Raw genomic sequence first — 25657 nt, forward strand, 5'->3', positions numbered from 1 at the left:
CGTTTTTCAAGATTTTATCAATGACGTCCTTCGGGAATTCTTGGGTAAATTTGTAGTTGTCTATTTGGACGATATCTTAATTTTTTCCCGAGACTTGGACTCGCATAGGGCACAAGTGTGCCAGGTTTTGCAGAAATTGCGGGAAAACCAGTTATTCGCGAAGCTAGAAAAATGCGATTTTGAGGTGACCCAGGTTTCTTTTCTAGGATATACAATTTCCTCCCGAGGGTTCCAAATGGACCCCAAGAAATTACAAGCCATTGTGGATTGGGTTTGGCCCACTAATTTAAAAGCAGTCCAGCGGTTCCTTGGGTTCGCTAATTATTATAGGCGTTTTATTCATGCTTTTTCGTCCATTGTGGCACCCTTGGTGGCTCTGACCAAAAAAGGGGCGGATCCATCAGTATGGAGTCCTCAAGTAGAACAGGCCTTTAAGACTTTGAAGCAGGCCTTCATTTCAGCTCCACTTCTTAAGCACCCCAATCCCGATCTGCCATTTGTGGTAGAAGTCGACGCCTCCGAAGTAGGGGCCGGGGCGGTTCTCTCTCAGAGAGATCCCGAATCACTACAGTTCCACCCTTGTGCCTATATGTCCCGAAAATTTTCTCAGGCAGAGTCCAATTATGACGTAGACAACAGAGAATTACTCGCCATTAAGTGGGCCTTTGACGAGTGGCGACAGTGGCTGGAAGGAGCGGTCCATCAGATTCTTGTCTTGACTGACCATAAGAACCTGCAATACATTGAGTCAGCCAAGAGACTGTGGGCTCTCTTCTTTATGCGGTTTAATTTCTTTATCTCTTAGATCTAAAAACATCAGAGCAGACGCTCTTTCTAGATGTTTCCTCCCTCAACAGGAGAGTAGAGTCAAGTTAGGGCCCATCATTCCCACATCCTGTATTCATGCTGGAGTTAGTCAAACCTTGGAGGGTCTTCTCCGTCAAGCTCAGGGACAAGCTCCAGCCCAAACACCAGAGAACTGGTTGTTCGTTCCTCTATCTCTAAGACGCAGAGTCTTGGCAGAATGCCATGACTCCAAGATTGATGGTCATCGAGGAGTATATAAGACACTTGCTCTTCTGTCTAGTGTGGTCTGGTGGCCAGGGATGGCCAGGGACAACAAGTATTTTGTGCTGTCTTGTCCGGATTGTGCCCGACATAAGGTTCCGCGTTCTCGACCCTCAGGCCCAGTAATTAGCAGTCCTCTTGGGTACCCTTTGGCGATCGTTTACCCCTTGTCAATTCATAAGACCTGGCTGCAACGGAGTCGGAGGGGGCCTAACTCGCTCCTTCGGACGCGGTGGCCACAGGTGAAGCCTAGCTCTGCAGGGGTTTACCATCTGCCTCAGGGACTCAACGGAGCTACGAGCTCACGCCTGACCACCTGTCTACATCCGCCAACCGTTGCTCCTTGTGCAACAGTGGGCACCGTAACACTTTACGTGATGCCCATTATATATATATATATATAGATAGATAGATAGATAGATAGATAGATAGATACAGAAGTACCAACACACTCGTGATTCCTAAGAATGGGGTGCAAACAGCACCCACTTCCCAGGATGGGGTGCATTGGCCTGTGACCACACACTCTAGTAAATACAAACACAAGGGGTCCAGCACTCACTACAACAAACTAACTCACCTTAACATTCAAATAATCAATTAAATAAATAATGAGGTTTTAGTTCATGAATTGATCAATGCATTTAAGCTTGCAGCCCATCGCCAAGGGACCCAATTTCACTGCAAGTCCTACACTAACAACTGATTTTCATGGGAACCTGGCAACTGTTTGCACATCATAGCTAAAATGAACATGTGTTATTTTCCTGGGTTAAAGCTCAACTGCCATGTCCTTATGGCTTTTAAAGGTGAGACCATCCCAAACACAGCACCTGAATTAAAGGGGCAGCTGTCACAGGTTTCAGGTAAATATATATATATATATATATATATATATATATATATATAAATTATAGATATATATGTATATATATATATATATATGTATATATATATATATATATATATATATATATATATATATATATATATATATATATACATATACAGTATATATATATTCTGGAGGCACCTGGGCAGATGCACCACAACTCAAAGGAGTGCCGGTTCTTCCATACGCTAGATTAACCAACAATTATACTTACAACTTACAACCCAGCTGATGGATGGTGTGGTACCGCACGCTGGCGGGGGACCGTCTCTCCGTCCTGCCGTCGCCAGTGTGGATGACGTCACTCCGCCGGACGTCGGGGATCACGCTACACAGTGTTTCCGTTGTCATGACAACTGGGACACTGTGAATACATCAGTATAGTAACACCGTGTATCATTAATAGTGGAACATCAGAAATACATGTAAAGGACATCATAACATGGTGCAGGCATGAGATATATATAAAGACAAATGTATAGAATAAAATGCATATAGGCTGTATGGTATCTATGAAAGAAGTTTAATTGCACATCCATATTCGTGGTTTATCAAATCCTTTGTCCCTGCGGACTTGTATATATCGGTAAAACCGAATGCAGGTTCAAGGACAGAATGACAGCCCACCGATCTGCAATTCGTCTTGCTATAGAAAAAGGGTCCAGCGAACAACCGGTGGCCCGCCATTTTGCGAGCCACCAACACCCCCTCAATACTTTACGGTATAGAATGATTGATACAGTGCCCCCATCGATCAGAGGAGGCGACAGAGGGTTAAAGTTATTACAATTAGAGAGCCGGTGGATCGCAAGATTAGATGTAATCGCCCCCAAAGGGTTAAACGAAGGCATCTCCTATGGATGCTTTCATTGAGTCTAATGTTTATCGATTCTTTCATAGATACCATAAAGCCTATATGCATTTTATTCTATACATTTGTCTTTATATATATCTCATGCCTGCACCATGTTATGATGTCCTTTACATGTATTTCTGATGTTCCACTATAAATGATTCACGGTGTTACTATACTGATGTATTCACAGCGTCCCAGTTGTCATGACAACGGAAACACTGTGTAGCGTGATCCCCGACGTCCGGCGGAGTGACGTCATCCACACTGACGACGGCAGGACGGAGAGACGGTCCCCCGCCGGTGTGCGGCACCACGCCATCCATCAGCTGGGTTGTAAGTATAAATGTTGGTTAATCTTGCACTTGCACTTTACTTGACTTGAAAACAGTTTGAAGTAAAAAACTGAAACATTGTTAACCACTGCCTCCCCGAGTGGACTTTGAAACAGCTGAGTGCCGCACCACCGCATCGCTATATATATATATATATATATATATATATATATATATATATATATATATATATATATATATACATACATACATACACACACACACACACCAGAGTACCTGAGTTCACACTCGCCATAAGTCAATGGGGGGGGGGGTTGCCAAATATAGTCCAGTATTCCCAAATAGGGAAAAAGAACACTCACCAAATAAGTTATGAAAAAAACGTTTTTGTTTATTTTTAAAAAAGAATAAACATATCAGGTGAAGCTATCAGAAAAAACGTCCAACATTTCGATCCAGCAAGGATCTTTTTCAAGGAGAAGTATATGAGGTTCAAGTCCACATTGGGTTAAATGGTGCTAGCAGTCCTGTGTTCCATCTGCGACAGGAGCCAGGTCTCTGAACCATGCCAGTCCTTGCTTGAAGTGTCTGACTCTGTCACTTTGACTGTCTGTGTCCTTCTGTCCCCTCGCTGGTTCTTTTTTTAATTTTCACTGAGCTGAGTTCAGCTGCTGGCTGCCTTGCTCTCCATGGCTTAAGCAAGTTGGCTTGGGCATGGGCGCCGCTGTACCCCTTTTTTTCAATTTTGAGCTCACCTCAGTCAGTTGTCATGCTGCTGGCCTGGCTGCCTTGCTCCCTCTCCGCGGCCTGGCTGGGCCAGTTGGCTGGGCCCTGGTGTGGGCAGCGAGACTACAGGGAGTGTCACACTACTTGGCCTCGGCGCCACTGTAAGTCACATGCTGCTGCATTGGAGCAGGAGGGCACATGACCGAAACTGTCCCTCCTCCTCCTCCCAGAGTGTCCCATGGCTGAGTGGTGTGTCATCAGTGGGAAAAAGGCTGGCCGAGCCGCAGGCAGGCGAATGCTGCAGCTGCGGCTGCGGGGGGCACAGAATTCCCAGACATTTTATAGTTTGGGGTTACCACCCCTCCGGCTTAATTACCGGACTGTCCAGACGGGTGGTAACACTACTATTACATAAGCCCTTATGTGTTACAACTCATAGAGTATACATACTGTAGCACAGTGTGACACTCATTTATATATGGTGGTAAAAAACAGTAGCTGCATAGGTAATAGTTAATTTACCACTTTGCTTGGCTATTCTTTGTCATTACGTGCTGGGTGAGCCAGCTTGTTGGCTGCTCACATACTTATTAACTAGACTTCCTTATACATAAGCCAGCAATGTTATCAGCAGCAATAATATATGTATGTCTAACTGCTATGATGTATAGGGCAATTTGATAATGAGCCATATTGAACTCTATGCTTTTTATAAATAAGGCCATAAAAACTGTAGGTTAAAGTTTTCATATGTGAAAGGGAATTTAGACTGTACTAGAGTTTGGACTGACACAAGGGATTATATTATATCTATTAAACAATGTATAAGATGCTGATGATGCTTTACAAATCTATAAATATAAAACTATAAGGGTTGTGTTGGTACTTGTAGGCCTCATAGCAAAAGTTTTTAAAGGCCCCTTTTGTGCTACATAATCGTGACAAATTATATAGCACAATGTAACTTTGACAGGAAAGAAGGGCCCCTCACAGTTCAGGGCCCCTGAGCAGCTGCACCCCCTGCACCTATGGAAGTTAGGCCCTTGCTTCTAGGGACTATTTATGAACTATGGAGACAAAGTTAAGGCACTACACAAAAACTACTGGATGAATATAGATTCTATTTTTGCTATATTGACCTAGAAAGAAACTTACCTAAAGTATGTATTATGTCAATGTGACATCAGGTAGAGGAGCAATAAAGGAAAAACCAGATGCTTGACATTTGTTGAATGCAATGTAATTTGTAAATGATTTCCACTGAGCAATAACAGACATCCATATAAATGAAGCCATAGGCAAAACTAGTTAAGGTTAAAGAAAACAGCAGTAATAATGAAAGTTGCTGTCTTGTGCTGTCTATTTAGTTTTCACTCTCATATACTGTATAGCTTTCACTTTCCCATTTTTCCCATTTTATACCTCATATATGTAATTTTGTTTCCTCAGGTTATTGAGAAAATTAATTCTAGTGGTTCCCGCATATCACTAGTAGTTCTTGACAAGAACAGCTTTGAGAAATTGCGCAATGATAATGTTTCGCCATTGTCCATTCTTACTAAATGTCTTCCTGAGTCCTGCCCCAGACCACGGCTCTGCCTTGTACGGAATGAGGGACGAGGTTTTGGGTTCACTGCTAGTGCTACAGGTGGTAAGTTATCCAATGTATTCAGACGATTACTAGAATTTCTCATATAGAGACGGATGTAATGAAGTCCAAGTTCGGAATACTTTTGCCTTGTAAATGATGGCCCCTTTAAAAAAAAAAAACAACCGACTTTGGCCAGCATCACACAAGGCCACGGAACTCAGACTTCAGTCACACCATCCATCCACGGTCCCCGCACTTCCTGTATCTGACCTCATGTCCGGCGGAAGTGATGTTGCTGGGACATTATACATTATAATTTTCCGCCGTTTGGCTGGAGAATTGATGCAACCAGTGGCGTAACTATAGCACCGCAGCCCCCGCCACCGCGGGGGGCGCTGTGCATGTGGGGGCGCCAGGGGCTGCGGTGCTATAGTTAAACCCCCCACAATCCCCCGCAGACTTACCTATCTCGCTGGTCCCAGTTCTCTGAAACTGTCTGCTGTATGATGGTGGCCATTTTGTGGTGGTCCTCAGCAGAAGAACGGAGCCGCCGGGACCAGCGCGATAGGTAAGGCTGTGGGGGATTGGGGGGGTTTGCATGGGCGGCAGGATTGGTGGGACTTGGCGGGGCGGCGGCGGGGGGGGGCGCCCAAAACGTAGCTACGCCACTGGATGCAACCTATGTTCCTGGAACAAACATGCATTGTTCAGTAAGTCACAAAAAAAATAGTATAATATCAAAAACTGAATCTGATACGATAGGCGAGCATCACTTAACCAGACATTACACATGTACGCACAATTGGACATGTAGTTAGGGCCAGTATGAGGAGAGGGATGAACAGAAAAAGGGCAGGGAGTAATAATAAAGAGAAAAAGAGAAAAGTGGAACACAGTAATAGAAATAGGAAATTTCGCAATGGATTAAACAACCAGGGCCAGACTTCCAATACCTATAAATATGGATATAGACATGCGGGAGAGATACCGGCATTAAGCTTGCACCATGCAAACCTCCTCAGGATAGAACAGGTATACCCACCTCTTCTGGAAAATGGGGCAAAAGGAGGGGGGGGGGGGTAATACAAGAGTCAATAGAGCAGTTGAAACATGTCAGGGAAACAACATAATCAGAATCAGCTTTATTGGCCAGGTATACTTGCGTATACTAGGAATTTGTTTTTGGTTTGCTGTGCAGCAGCCAGGTGGGTAACAAGTTAACAGCATACAGTATAAACAATAGACAATATAAACAGGTGGGGGAACATGTACAGTCATATAGAAAGTTATTCCGAGGGGACACTGTGTTAGCGAAATCATCTACGGGGTCCCTGCGGCAGATGGGAACTAGTAGCTCTACTAGTTCCCATCTGCCGCAGGGACCCTGCCAATGATTTAATATTTGCCGAACGGACCCCACAGCACACTACCTGGACCTCTGTGAGCATACAAGTACCAGGGGAGGGTGGGTAGCGGGCTCTGCTGCAGCTCCTGAGATGTCACTGCAGGAGCATCATCCAGGAGTTTTTTGGACGCTCTTTTTTGGCAGTATTCGCTCCATTAGACGCACATACTTCTCCCCCCACTTTTGGGAGAAAGTGCGTCTTATGGTGCGAAAAATACGGTAAACTTTATTATGTTTCCTTAAAACTGAAAAATATATAAAAACACATGAATTAGACCAGTGGTAGCCAACCCTAGCCCTCGAGAGCTACCAACAGTTCATATTTTCCAGACAACCTAGCTGCTGCACAGCTGCACTCATTAATCACTAACACATTTTAAAAGATCCACAGGTGGCGCTAATTAGCTCACTTGTGATTCTGTGAGGAGACCTGCAAAACATGCACTGTTGGTAGCTCTCAAGGACTAGGGTTGGCTACCCCAGAATTAGACAAACAAGGTGGATTTTGTGCATGTTTAAAACAGCACGTACAGTATATTGTGACCATGTGTTCCTAATTTTTCCTTTTGTAAGGTACTATATTTCAGCTTCAAGGTGGGTTACTGCCTGTATTAAATATGTCGTAAATCTAAGGCATATTCCTTATTTTTTATATAATATGGGTTCCCCTATGTTAAATCCTTAGATTAATCTTCCCTCTTATGGGTAAATAGAGTAATCATACCTAATGGTTTTTCTGGTAAAGTGTTGCAAAGTCTGTCAGACTGTGAGAGTAAATTTCACGTTCAGCCGTACGTGCGTGTTCCATGTGTTCTCCCTGAATGATCACTATTCAGCATTCTCCGAGATATATAGCGACCCTGATACTCTAGGGTGCCGTAACTGAAAAAAGTTTGGGAACCACTGGTCTATTGTATTCAACTGTAAGTCACTGATTTCTGGTTTGCTTACTCTTTTATCTACTCTGTAATCTGGGACATTTAGATCTCTTATGGCACAATATAAAAAAAAAGCAGTGACGTGCGGTGAGGTCATTGCCTGGGGAGGCATTGATCTCCCCGCACGGGACCCCCGACCCCCCCCCCCCCCTCGCCCGCCCGCATACCATGCTATATGGTATATGCAGCGGCCGGGCACAGGCAGCCCCCCTCCCCCGGCGGACTCACCTCTCCTCGGCGGTGACAGCGGCGCCGGACTCCACGCTGTCGCGCTGCTGCATCCTACGCTGCTGCATGTGTGTGATTGGACAGCGGATCCATCACTGGATCCGCTGACCCAATCACATCTGGGGGCGTGCATTCATACTGGTGCCCCTGTCATTGCGGCACCAGTATGAGTGCCGCTTCCCCATTCATTTTCAATGGGCTTTTACAGCCCATTGCTGCACCCTTCCCCCTGCCCACCCCTACCCGCCCCCCGCTGCCCGGTGTTTTAATGTTAACAGCGGGAGGCACCTCTCCCGCTGCCTCCCACCCTCACATGCAGCAGTGTAGGATGGTAGGAGGCAGGGGGAGAGGTAGAAATGATGAAAATAATAAAAGAAGATATATAAATATATTTTCTTTTTATTATTCACATCATTATGACAGGGGAGGCACTGCCTCCCCTGCCTCCCCTAACTGCACGTCCCTGAAAAAAAGGATTATTATTATTATTATTATTATTATTATTAATAATAAGAAGAACCAGAGGTGGTTTTTACCTATGGGCTGCAGGGCTGCAGCCCCCACAGGTAAAATCCGTCACTGTGTGAAGCCAGATTCAGTCTGTGAGACTGCACTGGCTTTATTGTGTCTGGCAGTGAATTCCTATTTGAAGTCCGACCTGCCAGTCACCCGAAGCAGTCCCATTAGGAGGAGTTCCCTCCTTCCAAGACGCCTCTATGGGCATGCCCAGTACCGAGGACGATACTGCGCATGCAACGGACCTGGGACCATTAATATGCTTCTATGGACTGCTGCCGAAGCAGCCCATAGAGGCTAGGGGAGAGCGCATGCACAGTAGCGAAGCTACTGTGCATGCGCTGGTCCCGTGACCACGACGGGGGTTGTAACCAGCTGCGGGTACCAGCAGCGGCTGCAGCAGAAGGGGGGCCAGCATTGCGGCAGACCCCCCTTTCCACAGAGGTAAGAGCCGCCACTGGTAATAACCAATCCTGATTTTATGGACCTTTTCGTAATTGAAGATGGATGTATTGACTTATGTACCCTAAAAGTACATGTCATTGAGAAATGTGTTTCTAGGCTTGAATCCTCTGGCTACTTGACTCTTGCTGGACTTTTTCTGAATGGTGAAGGGGTAGCAAAAGCTCTTTTTCAACAGATCCCTTGCCACCATGGGTTAGGAATCCTAGAGACATTTGGCTTTACCATCAGTCTTCCTTCTGCTGCCTTTGATCTTCTTGTCACTTCTTCTATGTTGTATCTTCAAGAGAACATCTATTCTACTGGTCTGACTTTGCAAGCTTGCACTGTCTAGTAAAAGCTGGAGCAAGTGGCTGGAGTGATGACCCGAAGAGCCACTATGTTTTCATTCCTGGTTAGCTAAAATTGTTTGAATCTGACACTGAATTTGAAAAGTGGTGGAGGCTGTTCAATTGGTGCTAGGATCTGATGCGTGTTCCCAATGCCAGATGCAGATGTATCCCCAGTGGAATACATCTCTACACCATGGTGCTACTCCTGTTACCATTTATGCCACCACTGGAGAGCCTACAGTAGAACACATATTATTCCTATCTAGTGAGATTTTTCTCCATTGATTTTTAAGGATTAGCATTTTGAGCTGTATGTGCTTTATGGATTTTTGGGGGGGGATACCAATAGTTTTTTGTTTTTTTTTGCCCTTCACACTTCACTGACCAGATGGCGTGTCACCCAGTGTGTACCCAGCGTATGCCAATACACAACAGTGACGGCATTTTGAGGGGTTTTTATACCCACGTTTATAGTACAGGAACTGAACTTTGCCTCTTTTAATAAATGTATTTTGTATTATTATACCATTGCATTCCTATCATATTAGTTTTGTATTAACTGTTTTTTTGTGTCCAAGGTGTTCGTGGTACATTTCTACTGACAGTGGAAGATGGGGGTGCTGCACAAAAAGCTGGTGTTCCTCAGGGAGCGCGACTTCTTGATGTTAATGGTGAAAATATCATGAGCTTCACACTGAGTCAGCTGACCAAAAAGGTAACATATTATAATTCTGTATACAGACTTCTGTAATATGGCGTGTGATTTTTTTCACAACTTTCAGTTATCCAAATACTCAATATACCTTAGATACATGTAGCAAGAAAGATAAAGTACAGTACAATTACTGAGACTAAGGGGTCATTCTGATTTTACCGGAAAATAATTGCTGCTTCACGTTTTTTCAGCACCAGTGGCACCACAGAATCTTTTACATTTAGCCCTTAGTTTCTCTTTGACCTGACTCTAATAAAGGGGCCAGTGGCATAACTATAAATTTTGCTCCCCCAAGCTAAAACATTTTTACCCCCCCCACCCCCCCCCCCCCCAATAATGTTCCATACACATTATCTTTCTGTCTCTCCCATGTCCCTTCCCACCACATGCCTCTCTGTGTCCTTCCTGGTACCTTCCCACCACATGCCTCTCTGTGTCCTTCCTGGTACCTTCCCACCACATGCCTCCCTGTGTCCCCCCAGGTCCCTTCCCACCACATGCCTCTCTGTGTCGTTCCTGGTCCCTTCCCATCACATGCCTCCCTGGTCCCTTCCCATTACATGACTCCCTGGTCCCTTCCCAACACATGCCTCTCTGTTTCTACCCTGGTCCCTTTGTGTCCCCCCTAGTCCCTTCCCACCACATGCCTATATGTACCCCCCCCCCCCCCCCCCTTGGTCCAGACTGTGATCACCCTGGTGGGACTTAATGACTGCAGAAAAAGGGCTGCTTCTAATCACTGCTCAGTCACAGAGCAGGGAGAGTGCAGTAAGCTCACAGGCAGAACCGTCTCAATCAGTGCATTGTAAACCCTCCCCACCTCGGCCAGCTGGACACCCCCCCCTTCCCACATGCTGAGTCTGGCTGCTAAAATGCTGCCCCGCTCCTCGCTGCACACTGCCCCCAGGAGCTGAAGGTCTGACCAACAGCCCCCCCCACCACCTATGTGCAGCAGCGGGGATTATCCGGACAGCTTGCATTGTAGCGCTATGTGCCGTCGGGGCAGGAAGCGCTGCTAAATTTAAGGGACTTCAGCCCCCAGGAGCTGAAGGTCTGACCGACAGCCCTCCCCTCACCTATGTGCAGCAGCGGGGATTTTCCGGACAGCTTGCATTGTAGCGCTATGTGCCATCGGGGTGGGAAGCGCTGCTGAATTTAAGGGACTGACCGGACCCTGATCGGTTGAATTCTCTCAGCCAATCAATGTCCGGCCAGTCTTTTCGAATCAGCAGCACTTATGACAATTATAATATCACAGTCTGAGTATTTTCAAGCTTTAAACTAGGGAAGCAGTTTAGGACTGCTAGGGTTATGATGTATGGGCAAAGTAGCTGAAAGAAACACAGAAGGCTGATTAAGCCTGAAGTGACATAAACCACTAAGGGTTCTCACAGGGTACACTCTGCTGTTGGTCACGTGACTATGATAATGAGGATGGGCACAAGGCCTATCAGAACAGAGGGGAGGGTCTAAGCAGGGTAGGAATGATCACGAGTTAGAGTGATCTGCCCCTGTCCAAGAAGCCCCACCCACCCTTCCCTGTTTTTCTTTTCCTCTTCGGCGGCGGTAAAGAACGGTCATGCTTTAAGAACTCTGTGTGTGTGTAGGTAGTGGGGTACACTCTCCCTCGACAACGATTGTCATGGGCCACGCTTCTGCCCGGGGGATGGCCGTCACCACCAGGCCTGGTGGCTGACCAGGGAGAGTGGTCATCCAGCGTTGTATGTATGATTTAGTGATCTTTAACCCCTCCTTCCTATAATGACCGTTCTTTGGCGCCGCCACCATTCATAGTCTTAGTTTAATTTGTCAAATAAATTTGACATTCTGTTTTGAAACGCCAGCACTTGTGTCGTGTCTTTATTTTAGGTTAAGTTTTTAGATAAGGTTATATAAGTTATATTTTAGTGTGTCAACAGACAGGTGGGACCAAAGGGATACCCGATGGTGAGTTTATGATACTGCTCATAAAATAATGCTATAGAATTGTAAGAGAAAATAGCAAATCTGTAGCAAAGCCTTATAACCTAATACAGGTTGAGTATCCCGTATCCGAGTACCCGTTATCCGAATTATTCCGAAAACCATACATTCCAGAAAGTGAAAAAAATTTTTTTTTTTGCTAAAAACTCACTGGGGACATTTGTAACAGCACTACTGGTGACATGATATGTAACTGGCACTATATATGTGCATACCTCCCAACTTGTGAGTTGATGAAATAGGGACACTGTCTGAAAAGGGAGCGGGGCGTATGCAAATGAGGGCGCGGCTTATGCTAATTAGCCGCGACCTCATTTTCATACGAGAATAGACGCTGTGCGCATTCTGGGGGGATTGGGGGGTCTCCCAACTGCCACCCCCCACAGCGGGACATTGCCTGCCGCGGGTGGGACAGCGGGACAGGACCCGAAAATCGGGACTGTCCCGCTGTAATCGTGACAGTTGGGAGGTATGTCTGTGCAAGAAAATGATTGCTTGGCATTCAAATTCAATATCTGAGATAGTACACAAATTTTGTTTCATGTTTTGAAACCTTGTTTTTTGAACAAATAAAATATATTATACATGCAAGATACTTCAAAATGCATAATTGAAATATTAAAATATTCCGAAATACGGAATAATCCGTTATCCAAAATTCTCCTGGTCCCGAGCATTTTGGATATGGGATACTCAACCTGTACATACTGTAGCCTTACTAATACAGAAGCAGCTGAATACCTTGGATGGGATGTGGTCGCAAGGCCGACACTATAAATGTTGACATACATTAGGTCAACAAATAAAGGTTGACAAATGGAATAGGTCAACAGGGTCAGAATGTTGACACAAACATTAGGTTGACAGTGGGAAAGTCAACCGTCGCCATGAGTTTTTCACTTTGAGCGGACTTGTGTTGACAGGTGGTATTTCAAACCCTACCATCCACTAGGGCAGTGGTAGCCAACTCCAGTCCTCGAGAGCTACCAACAGGTCACATTTTACAGACAACCTAGCTGCTGCACAGCTGTACTCATTACTCACAGACACATATTAAAAGATCCACAGGTGGAACTAATTACTTCACTATTGATTCTGTGAGGAGACCTGGAAAACATTAACTGTTGGTAGCTCTCGAGGACTGGAGTTGGCTACCCCTGCACTAGGGCATGGAAGGAGAATGTAATAGTGTGCAGAGCGCAGCAAAGCACTGTGCCGGTAGCATGTGGAGTGCAGTGAACCATGTGAGGGGATGTAGTACACTAATACGGTGTCCATGTCGACTTCAGTACAAAAAAACATGAAAAACTAATGTCAACACTTTGACTGTTGACCATAGGTGTGCACAGCACATTTTATTAGGGGGTGCACCGTTAAAGGGGTGGGTCTAGCACCACCTATTGGACATGTCTAACACAGCTCCTTTTGGTGTGTCTAACACCAACAATCAGGCGTGTCTACCGTCATCTTTTGGTACTCGCTAAATCTTCCAATTACTCTGTGTAACGGTACATGCAAATAAAGTAAAAAACATATATGGATGACGCAGGTATGTAGTGATATGGATGATGCAGGTATGTAGTGATATGGATGACGCAGGTATGTATTGATATGACAATGGTCTAATACAATTACCAAAAGCAAAACACACATAATTGATTGATGGGCTCTTCTTTTAATGGAATACAGTTGTAAAAAGCAAAGTCTTTGGTAAAAGGTATTACTGGTATTGCTAGGGGTTCATAAGGGTGGGCACAGCATTAGGGGGTGCCTGTGTACCCCTAACACTCAATGTGCGCACACCTATACTGTTGACTTTCCCATTGTCGACCTAATGCTTGTGTCGACCTAAGCCCTGTCGACCTCTAGTGGTTGACCTAATGTATGTCAACCTTCATACAGCAAAATGACCCATACCCCCTTGGACAAGTCAGTAGCAGGGTCTGAACACTGATGGAGTGAGTATAACCCCTTTTAGACATACTACCTGGGATTTTAGTCACAGACCACCTTTCACACAAGGGGCCAGATGCACCAAGCTTCAAAAGTGATAAAATGGAGTGTGATAAACAGCCAGCCAATCAGCTCCTACCAGCTATGTCACAGGCTGTGGCCAGTATTCGCCATGTGCGATTCACCGGTGGTTTTCAATGGGGTTTTTAGTCAAATTCGCCGAGAGTGTATTCAATGCTCAAATGGAGAACTGCTTTGTCCAGTGATTTTCGCCATGATTCACTGTTTTGCATTCGTCATCTTTTTTAGGAGAACTCTGGAATGTGATCTTTTAAAATAAAGGGGTTTTTATTTTATTTTTTTTGGTGTCAAAAATCAGAAATTTTTTTTTCTGTGAAGGGGCATGCTATTCTTATTCATGTGCTTGCATAAAATGAATATATATATATATATATATATATATATATATATATGTATATATATATATATATATATATATATATATATATATACAAACTCTGGAAGAAAGCAGAGGCACTCTGAGTCTTCAAACGGTGCAAAAAAGTGAAAACTTTACTCGTCTACAGTTTCGGGGATATCACCCCTTCATCAGGACAAATACATGGTGCAAGTGAAATCAATAAATACACTCCAAACAACTTACCCACGCCCCCCGGCGTTCCCGCATCTCTGTGGTCCTGCCCCGTACATCCGGCCGTCATACAGGTATGCTATGCTGCAGGGCGGACGTGCGTCAGTTGTTTACTGCCGTTTTCCGGGCGACCAGAGGACTCTCAACCCTCTGACCTCTCCGGCTTCCGCCCTCCACACTGGCCCGCCTCTCCGTGACGCTGGCGGTTACCAGGGCAACCCGTAGTCTCTCACTCCACTGGCTAGCCCGGCCCCCGTCCTGCGTCACCTCTCCTGCAGCATCTGATACGCTGGCTGCCCGTAGGTTTCAGGGATGGTTGCCAGGGTGATCTGGGGTGCTCCTGAAATGTAAACACAAACATTTATATAATCGTGTACATTACTGTGCATAATTTAACATCAATTGTGCGTATACCATACAAACGGATGTTAACATCCTGTCTGGAAATTTCTTTAGTAGTGAATGTGTCACGTTAATACGTGTCCAAGTGCCTGGACAACTCTCCACACTATCTTGAGCCTTACTCAAGTAAAACAGGAGGCACTTCTCTATTTACACACTTGTGCTACCAGCACCTATAGTCTGGTTATCAATATCGTGCGCCCCTATTAGTAAGTGCATCGTCTTTTAAATATGACCTCATATTGACATTAGTGAATTTAAATAAAGTGCTTAAAAATGAGAAAAATTTCTCTAAAGTGCTCTAGTGCTAAAAGAGGGGTCGGGGTGCTGCTGGAATAACCAGCACCGAAGGCCCTGTGCAAAACGGATTTATTTTAGTATTAAAAAGCTGAGTTAAAGTGCTTCCCATCTGCACATATCAGGAGATCTTATTTATAACAGATAAAAAAGCCTTTTCACTAATAACTTTATGAGTAAACTGGGTGGAACAGATGTCTCACCTGTCCACCCCTGCCGTGTTGTCACCTCAACCCCCCAATGTAGCCTGTGAAGACCAGTTGTTTCTATTTGGACTGTGAGAATAAACAATGAGACTATCTGTCTACAGAAAATTAATCAACCCTAGGGACTCGTTGAGTCCTTTGGGTTTCAAAGTTTCCAACCTGAAAATCCAGCGGGACTCCAATTGTAACAGGGCTGTCTGGCACTTGATCTATTATTTTATATCTCAACGTGGCCATGCTATGCTTCATGGCCACGAAGTGCCGTGCCACCGGTTGCTCGCTGGTCCCTGTGTGCTGAATTGTGAAATGTTGGTCTTGACAACATAATCCCTAATGTTCCTACTTCTAGTATAGCATGGCATCATGTGACACATTCACTACTAAAGAAATTTCCAGACAGGATGTTAACATCCGTTTGAATGGTATACGCACAATTGATGTTAAATCATGCACAGTAATGTACACGATTATATAAATGTTTGTGTTTACATTTGAGGAGCGCCCCAGATCACCCTGGCAACCATCCCTGAAACCTACGGGCAAACAGCGTATCAGATGCTGCAGGAGAGGTGACACAGGACGGGGGCCGGGCTAGCCAGTGGAGTGAGAGACTATGGGTTGTACACAAACATCATGCGGCTCTCAGCTGTTCGCTTGGTTTGCATACTTGGTTTGTTTTTTTGCAAAGACCCCTTACCTGGACTACGTTGCCCTGGGACAGGTGAGTATGGTTTCCTTCCACAGCTTCCTATCAATTATTATTCTCTTCCCACTTTACAAGTTGATTTACTTCTTTCTTATAACTTCTCCTCTCCCTTACTAATAAATGTAATTTGCAAAATTTACAATAAAATTGGATTGTTCTTGAAGTATATAATGAATATACTGTATAAAGGGTCTTAAAACACACCCTTGGGGGACTCCTACTGTATATACAGTAAAAGTCCAGATGAGAGAGTGGTGTCAACCCTCACTGACTGTGGATAATCAGTAAAAAGATCTAATAACCAATTACACATTGGCAAAACCAATCTCTCGAAGTTTGTCATTTAGCACAGCTGGCACAATGGTGTTAAAAGTGGGACTATAATACACAAACAACAATCTTTACATAGTAATCCTTGGTCTCTAAATGACAAACCGGCTTAGACAACCAAAGAAGCAGCATCCTCAGTGGATCTTTTTGACCTAAACACAAGCTGGTGGTAGTCAAAGCCCACTAACATGCCAAGTTAATACCTTGATACAGTATAGTGGAAAAATATTGTATTGTAGTGGTCTGGTGGTCGTTTGTCAGTTGTACTTGCTTTTTTACGATGTCCATATCAGAAGCCCTAGAAAACTTCAGGCAGAAGGATGGAAAAAAAATTCTTTATATTAAGGTAGTATATATAAACTGACCACCAGCTGGCGATATAAGCTTAAATGGGGCTCAGTCTCGGAATTTAAGAGCCTTTAAAATACAAGCATCCATGGTCAACTGGGATGCAGTTAGAATCGCGGCGGTCGGAATCCCGGCGGCTGGAATCCCGACCGCCGAAATCCTGACACTTTCTCCCTCTATGGGAGTCCACGACACCCATAGAGGGAGAATACATTAGTGTGCCCAGCGTAGCGTGGCACAGGGCCCGCTGCGTGCTGAGCACAGCGAGCCTGCAAGGGCGTGGGGGGGGGGGGGCGATCCACGTCCCCCCCCCCCCTTGTCTGGATTTCAGCGGTCGGGATTCTCCCGTCGGGATTTTGACCACCAGGATTCCGACCGCCGGGATTTCGTACCAATCCCGGTCAACCATGGATTCCCATAGTGATGCAGGAGAATAAAGGGTAATAATCAATGGGGAAATTGCAGTGGTTGAGATGGTCAGAAGCAGTAAAAAGAATGTGCACTTACTTAGTTTAAGCCATTAGCATGCAAATATTGAAGCAGGCAAGAATAAAGTATATTAGTGTATCTTTCTTTCTTGTCCCTTACTGGTACTGATGTACAAATGCCTCTCCACAACACCCTGAAGAAACCTTGACCACTAACAGCAACACTGAGGGCAGTATTCAATGCTCCCAATTCACCGTTCTTTTTCGGGGAATCGGGCTGTTATTACTCCCTTCGGTGAATCTTTTTCACTGAAAATCTGATGCACCCTATTCAATGTTCACTGTTCGCTAAAAGTGAACAGCGTGCACAGCACCCAACTGCCTCCTCAGCATTCCAGCAGTCACACACCTTGTCTCTCTTTTGGCTGCACACCTGTGGCTGCAGCAACTCTCTTTGTGGTGTGGACTCTATGTCAGCGCAGGAAACTCTCTGTGAGGCCACTTTTCCAAGGATCGCATATACAATGGGCGGATCTCACCTAGCAGGATGGTCGCTGACCATCGAATGATTTCTCCTGTCTTTGGATATAAAAGTCACTGACTTTTATTTCTTTCGGTGACCGCCGAAGAGGGGGTGGGCACTGACATCCTGTGACGTCAACCGCCTGCCCCCTGCAGGCATCAGCCCGCTGGGCTTTCCCATGGGTGAGCCCCGTTTCTGCCCCCAGCCCTCCCTCCCAGCAGCGAAGGGCCCAGGCGAGTGTGTAACTCTCCAAAGCTGTTCGTTGCCAGGGTCTACTCATGCGCAAATCAGGGCCTCTGTTTCCTCAGCCAAATCAGGCCAAACCACCCTTCCTTTCCTGCCAGGCGCCAGTCAATTTAAGGACTCCCTGTCTTCCAGGGATCCTGCAGGGTTAGACTGGGTCCTAGCATTCCTTTTAGGCCACAAAGCAACAGTTATTTGATTGAAAAAGCAGTTCTTTATTGTACATAAAGAATGCAAGGAACAGACAATAACAATTATAACATATATACTGTGTCTCAGTCATTTATTACTCCATACGATGGAACGGAATAGCGCTATATACTTTAGAGAGTTTCTCCCAGCAATAAAGTTGGAAAAAACTGGCTTGTCGTATAGTTTTGAGTCCATTTTTGTGTAGATTTGCATGCTATAATGTTTTATTCTTAACTCTTACAGCTGCAACAAAATACTTCACGTGTGGTCCTACTAGTCCTAGAATCATCTGCATTAGGCGTGTACGAATCTCATGGCGTTACACCAAGTATAGCATTAGCTGATACATCTTCATTACCTTACCAAACACGGAAGCTTCATCTTCTGCGGGGCCCTCAGGGGTACGGATTCCTATTAAGGCAAGAGAAGTGTCTAGGAGGACATGGTAAGATTACTTTATATTATAAACTGCAGAGACATACTGTGATGTGTTAAAAACAAAAACAAAAGAAGGGTACTTGTGTACTAGCATGGCGCCCATCGCATCGCAGACCATATCGCATGCGATGCGATATCGGCCGATGTTCTACAATGTCATACAATTTTAAAATTGTATGGCATTGTATATGGCATACAATGCCATACAATGTGATGGGATGCGATTATAATTTGTGATAATAATGGGTGCTTACAATGCTTAAATGCACCCCCACGCCACCCACCAAGTATAAACGTGAACCCGAAGCGTGGCGAGCGCAGCAAGCCCGCGAGGGGTGGCGGTACGCGTCCTACGACCTTTTCATACCCCCACTATCCACGTCGGCGTGGAGTTGATTCTATAAAGTGTGGCGAGCGCAGCGAGCCACCGAGCCCGAAGCGTGGCGAGCGCATGCGGATACCTTCACAGGTATATACGTCCCCTCGCAGGCTTCACAGGTATCCGCGTCCGCTCGCCACGTTTTGGGCTTGGTGGCTCGCTGCGCTCGCCACACTTTATAAAGTCAACTCCACGCCGACGTGGATAGTGGGGGTATGTAAAGGTCGTGGGACACATACCGCCGCCCCTCGCGGGCTCGTTGCGCTCGCCACGCTTCGGGTTCATGTTTATACTTGGGGGTGGCGTGGGGGTGCATTTAAGCATTGTAAGCACGCATTAGGGTGCTTAAAAGCACCCATTAGGGAGCTTATACAATTTAATATCGTATATGGGTCAAAATCGCATCGCATGCCATCGGGTGTACGGCATGCGATGCGATAAAAAAATCGGGCGACTAATTATTGTGGGGGCTGTGCTAGTACACAAGTACCAAAAAAAGATATTTTTCTGTATCTAAAATTCACCTATGTACAGAGGAATGGCAATAAGCCATTTCAGGAACAGCTCTGCGCTGACCAACTTAGGCAGGTTATTTGTTCTATGGCCTCCCTACTATAGTGGAAACCTGCTCTGTATATATATGTTATTTTTAGTAGTAGGGAATACAGGACCTGATTTAGAGATGTACACAAATGTTAACACAGCTGATATTCAGTGTGCAGTGCCTGTACACATATATGCTAATGTAGAGATGGCCATCGACCACCAGTGATTCAAAATCATCGATGTTTTATGGCCGACGTTCATAGGCGTACGCAGCCCATTATTTTAGGGGGTGCACCATTGGAGGGGTGTGTCCATCACCGCCTTCTGAGCGTGTCCATCACCGCCTTCTGGGCATGTCTATAAACTCTTATTGGGCATCAATGTACACAAAATACAAGGTGACTTATTTATGTATATGCAATTCAGAATGAATCATACCCCTTAAATACACTATAAATCTGGACAGTGCCACCCACTGTAATATTGTTGCAGAGGGGACTTACATGCTCATTGCCAAGGGGACTTGCATGATTGCTGCCAAGTTGTTTGTTGTCCAGGGGGTTAATTTTTAAAAAGCAATCTTCCTCCACCTAGGATGAACACTGCCTGCAGCTGGCTCCAGCTCAGTGTGGCACAATTGCAGGCAGAACTTGCAGGTCACGGGGAGGTGAGGTGACCTGAATCCGAGCAGGTGGGAGACCAGGCGGGTGGGAGGTGGTATGGAGAAGGTGGGAGACCAGGCAGGCGGGAGGTGGGATAGAGCAGGTGGGAGACCAGACAGGATGGAGGTGGGACGGAGCAGGTGTGCGCGCTGTGCTCCGTGACATCTAAAGGTCAGAGCAGGGCCAGGGGGCTGACATTATGGAGACGAGCGAGGCAGCACTGCAGGTCCATCCACGCAGCAGCAACACCCGTTATGTCCCCAGCTGCCGTGGTCTGTTTGGCGGGCTGGAGACCGGCGGTGGCAGGCAAGTCATGCAGCAGTCCTGACCGCCGCGGGTGCTGCTGCTGAAAATCCATTTTGCATGCAATCCTGTGGGGGGTCATTAGGAGGTGCCTGTGCACCACTGGCACCCCCCGTGCGCACGCCTATGCCGACGTTGAATACTTTTGCCATCAATGGGGGAGAACCAATTTTTTTTTTTAAAGGTGTAAGCTCAGCTCCCAACAACCCTGAAGCCCCGTCCCCACATTCTGATTGGACGACGGGTCAGTCAGTGAAAGAAAATGGATGACCATTTTCAAGAAACTATATGATGGTCAACCATCATATAGTTTATTGAAATCAATGGGTGGGTGCAGTATCGCCATCAATGGCATCCATCAATGGTGACTGCAAAGATGGTCTTCCCTATGCTAATGTTGCAGCCGCTTGGATGTGTATTGAGATGTCCACTGGTGGTGTTTATGGACTGTTACTTGTGTAGGAAGATGCAGACAGCGGACTAACATCATTCAATAAGCAACGTACTGAGTACCCTATGTGAGATACCAGAGACATTGCAGACATTTAAAAAAAAAAAAACATGGACTATGGAGAGTACCAGGCTTTTAGTAAATCTTAAGAAGTATTCCTTTACCATAACAGTAGTGGAATATGTTTAAACAGGGCATTAATAGAGATATTATTACATCTAGAATAACATGTCCAATTAAGACTTCTTATCTTTATGCTCTTTCTAAAATTTAAGAAAACATTGAAAATCCTACCACACAAATTTTAAAAAGGCAGAACACTTAATATACATTTATGCATATTTGCATTATTCTACCACAAGTGTTAGTACCTGTGATTAAGTTTTTCTAACATAAATCAGGTACAGTAGGACAAAGTTTTATATGTGCAAGCGCATGCAGAATGGGGAAAATAAGGTAATATGCAGATGAAAGCCATATTGTTTGTGGGTGGTCTGGGGTTGGTGCAAATAGCAGATGATAATAATGATGACCAACAGGACTTATGCTGGCCACACATCAGACCAACTTCTGACCAACTTTTTTAAAACCCTTCAAACCTCCAACGATCCAACTTGACAGTCCAACTAAAACAGTTCCCCACACATCTAACCAACTTTTCTTCCAACCAGTAAACTTTTTTTTTTTTAGTTCAGCCAACTTCTGTCCAACTTCTGATGTCACAGAAGTAGGCGGGCAGTGCCTGCCTGTTTTGATTTTTTTTGTTTTTTTATAACAAATGTCTGTTTAGTTTAGTGAACTGGAGCCGTTCTTCCAAACAAATGTCTTTTTGGCAGTTAATTTCAGTTACAAACATGGTTGGGCTGCCTTGGCAAGATTTTTCTGGTAGATCCACAAATAATAGCTTGCCATGGTAGCTGTATTGATTATTATTATTAACATAATAACAGTTAATAACAGAAAATATACAGAAGAGGGCAGAGGATCGGAGGAGGAAGAGAGAGAGGCACGCCCAAAGGACCCAGTCAGACCAAGGGGCAGCCTCACAGCCAGAGGCAGGCCCAAGTTCTGTGGCTCAACCGGGGCCAAGCAACCAGGCAGAACAAGATATGCCATTACTTGAAACCTCTGAGAACCAGCAGTTGCATGCTGACGTGACTGGCCACCCCAGCAATGGGTCTGCATCATCTAGGAAACAGCGTAGGCAGGATCCCAACAAAAAACACAAGAACCCTGCATTTCTGGAGCGTGAACTACAGATTTTGGTACCCCGAGCACGAGAATGGATCGGCTTAACCAAAAGGAAGCTGTCCCCCTCTGCGAAGGAGAAGATTTGGGGCAAAATTACAGATGAAATCAATAAGGTGGCACCACTGCACAGGGATGTGAAGTCTATGCGCAAACGGCAAGTGTGTTGTTTGAACTGATATGTAGTGTTTTGTGTAAAAATACAAAAATTGTATAGACCTTTTAGGATAAGAAGTGTTTGTTGATATGTCGTTAGTTCATTTATACATGTGAGCACTTTTATAGAGGGTAATTGGCCACAGGTGACTTAATTAGTAACTCAGTCAGTCTGATTTAACCATCTGTGCTGAGCCAAGAATATACCTATAACCTGGACTGTTGGGGTGCCTTGAGGACCGCGTTTGGTTTTATGTGCTGTATGTGTCGCACGCCGCCGTCCGGTGTCCCCAGCACCTGGACGGTCGGCGGATGGGGAGCAGGGCCGCGAGGCTGGTGACGCTGCTGCTCGGCAGCGTTCCAAGCCTCAGTCTCACGCTGAGCGTCGGGGCGTTGCTAGGCAACGCTCCCGACTTCCGCCCAGCAGCAGCACACACACGGCGCGCCTGACGTCACGCAGGCGGCGCCAAAGTTTGAATAAATAGCCGGCGTCTGCTGGGCACAGACGCCGGTTATAGCGTTCCCATACGCCTGCCCGGTCCCTGGCTCATCCCCGCGCTGCTCTGCCTTCTGGATCCCTCCCAGGGGATCTCCTGTCTCCCTGCCTGTCGTAGCTGGAGGTTAGCTTCTCTGCAGTTCCTACAAGTGACCCTGGGTCAAGTAAGTGCTCCTTTGGAGCCTGGTTTATTTCTGTGGAGCCGCCGAGCTTCTTTTCTGTTCTCAGGTTGTGCCCATATTGGTTCCGTTCCCCTGCTGGGGCATTGGACCTGCCCCGCCGTGGGCCTAATTCAGAACTGTATTTTCTCTGTCCCTGACCGTTGCTCCGGTCCTTGCTTTCCTTTTCCTATCTGTCCTAGGCAGGGTCTTCCCTTCCTATCTACTCCTGTTTGGGGGTTTTGGGGATTCGCTACCTAGCAGTGTATTGTATTCTTTTGGAGATTCCCCGTCTAGTTCTCCTTGTGTCTGCGACTGGGTCGTATTCCCGTTATTGGCCTGGTGCCGGCAGACAGGGGTTGTCTTTCAGTTAGGCCCGGTAGTTAGTATTTCCTTTTGAGTTACCCCTGACGATCGCTTCTCCCTTGTCCATTCATAGACCTAGCTGCATCGGGGTTGGAGCGGGCCTAACTCGCTCCTTCGAACGCGGCGGCCACAGGTGAAGCCTAGTTCCCGCAGGGATTGGTCATCTGCCCGGGGTACTCAACAGAGTCAGTATAGGGTTCGCTGTGGCCGTCCTAACCGGCGGTCCCGGCTGTGGGCTCACGCCTGATCTCCCGTTCCCTGTTCCCGGTTACCAACACACTGTGCCTAGCGGCAAGCATAACATTATAACCGGCCCAACAGGTTATATAAAGAGGGTTTATATAACAACTCCTTGTTTAGAATTACCGTGGGAATACTATGAATCCTACTCCTCAGACATTCTCAGATCAGCTCCAAGGGTTAACCCAAATGGTCCGGGATCTGTCCCTCAAGGTAGCCTCCCAGGAGCAGAGGGTGCGTCCTCCTGAGTCAGGGGTGTCGGAGCCAAAGGTTAACCTACCCGATCGATTCTCTGGGGATCGGAGGGCTTTTTTCAACTTTAGAGAGAGTTGTAAATTGTATTTTCGACTTCGACCCCGGTCATCCGGTTCCGAGTCTCAGCGAGTAGGCCTGGTGATGTCTTTATTACAGGGGGATCCCCAGACATGGGCTTTTGGACTTCCTTCTGACAGTCCGACCCTATCCTCGGTTTACAACTTTTTTAGTTCATTAGGTCTGCTGTACGATGACCCTGATAGAGAGGCTTCCGCGGAGACTCATCTCCGAGCCCTTAAACAAGGGAAAGACCCGGCCGAAGTATACTGTACTGAGTTCCGCCGCTGGTCGAATGATTGCGGATGGAATGACCCCGCTTTACGGAGTCAGTTTCGCTGTGGCCTGTCCGACATCATCAAGGATAGCCTTATCCAGTACCCCGTACCTAGTTCCCTTGATAAACTTATGGAACTGGCGATAAAGATTGACCGTCGTCTCCGGGAACGGAGGTCGGAGCGGGGCGTCCAAGCTCGCTCTCTTCCCTATGTTCCTCTAGTACCAGAGGAGGTTGATGAGCCCATGCAAATTGGGGTGACTCGTATCTCTCCGGAGGAGAGAAATCGTAGGTTGACTTCAGGTCTTTGTTTATATTGCGGTATTAAAGGACATATCCTTAAGAACTGTCCCAATAGGCCAGTAAAAGCCTTGGCCAAGTGAACGAGGAGAGGGTTCACTTAGGCCTGCAATTATTTTCCTCTCACGATTCGGTATTGGTGCCATGTAGCATTTCTTTTCAGGAAGATACATTTTCCGGCACTGCATTTATTGATAGCGGTGCAGCCGGAAATTTCCTTGATATCAGTTTGGCCCAGAGACTGGGTATTCCTCATTTGAAACTCCAGGGCCTCGTCACTCTTCGAGGTTTGGATGGGAATATCTTGTCCAATGGGGCAGTTTCTTTTCAGACTCCCTCAGTCTCGATGACGGTCGGTTTATTTCATAGGGAGCATATTTCATTTTTGTTAACTTCTTGTCCTCTCGTTCCCATAGTTTTGGGATATCCTTGGTTAGTCAAACATAATCCCATTATTGACTGGAGTGCGGCGCAGATAGCCCATTGGAGTCCTTACTGTAAGCAGCATTGTCTTCATACTTCAGCCTTGGTGGCCTCGGCCTCCCTCTCCGGGATCCCTTCCCCTTATCAAGACTTTGCGGACGTATTTTCTAAGGGGAAAGCTGACAGTCTTCCGCCTCATCGTCCGTACGATTGTGCCATCAAGATAATTCCCAATGCTCCTTTGCCCAAAGGTAGATTGTACGCGTTATCTATCCCGGAGATAAAGGCGATGGATGAATACGTACAGGAGAGTCTCAAGAAGGGGTTTATCCGCCCGTCAAAGTCCCCTCTCAGCGCAGGGTTTTTCTTTGTGGCCAAGAAGGATGGTTCCTTAAGGCCTTGTATTGATTTTCGTGCCCTAAATAAAATCACAGTGAAAAACACCTATCCCCTTCCTTTGATTACAGTACTTTTTGACCAGTTACGATCCGCTACGATTTTTTCTAAAATCGATCTCAGAGGTGCTTATAATCTCATTAGGATCAAGGAAGGTGACGAGTGGAAAACAGCCTTCAGTACTCAGACGGGACATTATGAATATTTGGTGATGCCCTTTG

General features: G+C 45.9%; 1 protein-coding gene across 1 annotated transcript in view; it reads left to right on the plus strand.

Moving 5' to 3' along the window:
* Positions 1 to 25657, plus strand: part of NHERF4 (NHERF family PDZ scaffold protein 4) — a 95684-nt gene that overhangs the window by 35760 nt on the left and 34267 nt on the right. The window contains exons 5-7 of the mRNA XM_083161511.1: positions 5285 to 5486; positions 9886 to 10022; positions 18529 to 18730. Of these exons, the coding sequence (XP_083017637.1) occupies positions 5285 to 5486; positions 9886 to 10022; positions 18529 to 18730 (541 nt within the window). The remainder of the gene's footprint in view (positions 1 to 5284; positions 5487 to 9885; positions 10023 to 18528; positions 18731 to 25657) is intronic.

Source organism: Crinia signifera, chromosome 19 (assembly GCF_055691185.1).
Source record: "Crinia signifera chromosome 19, ASM5569118v1, whole genome shotgun sequence".
NCBI classification, from domain to species: Eukaryota; Metazoa; Chordata; class Amphibia; order Anura; family Myobatrachidae; genus Crinia; species Crinia signifera.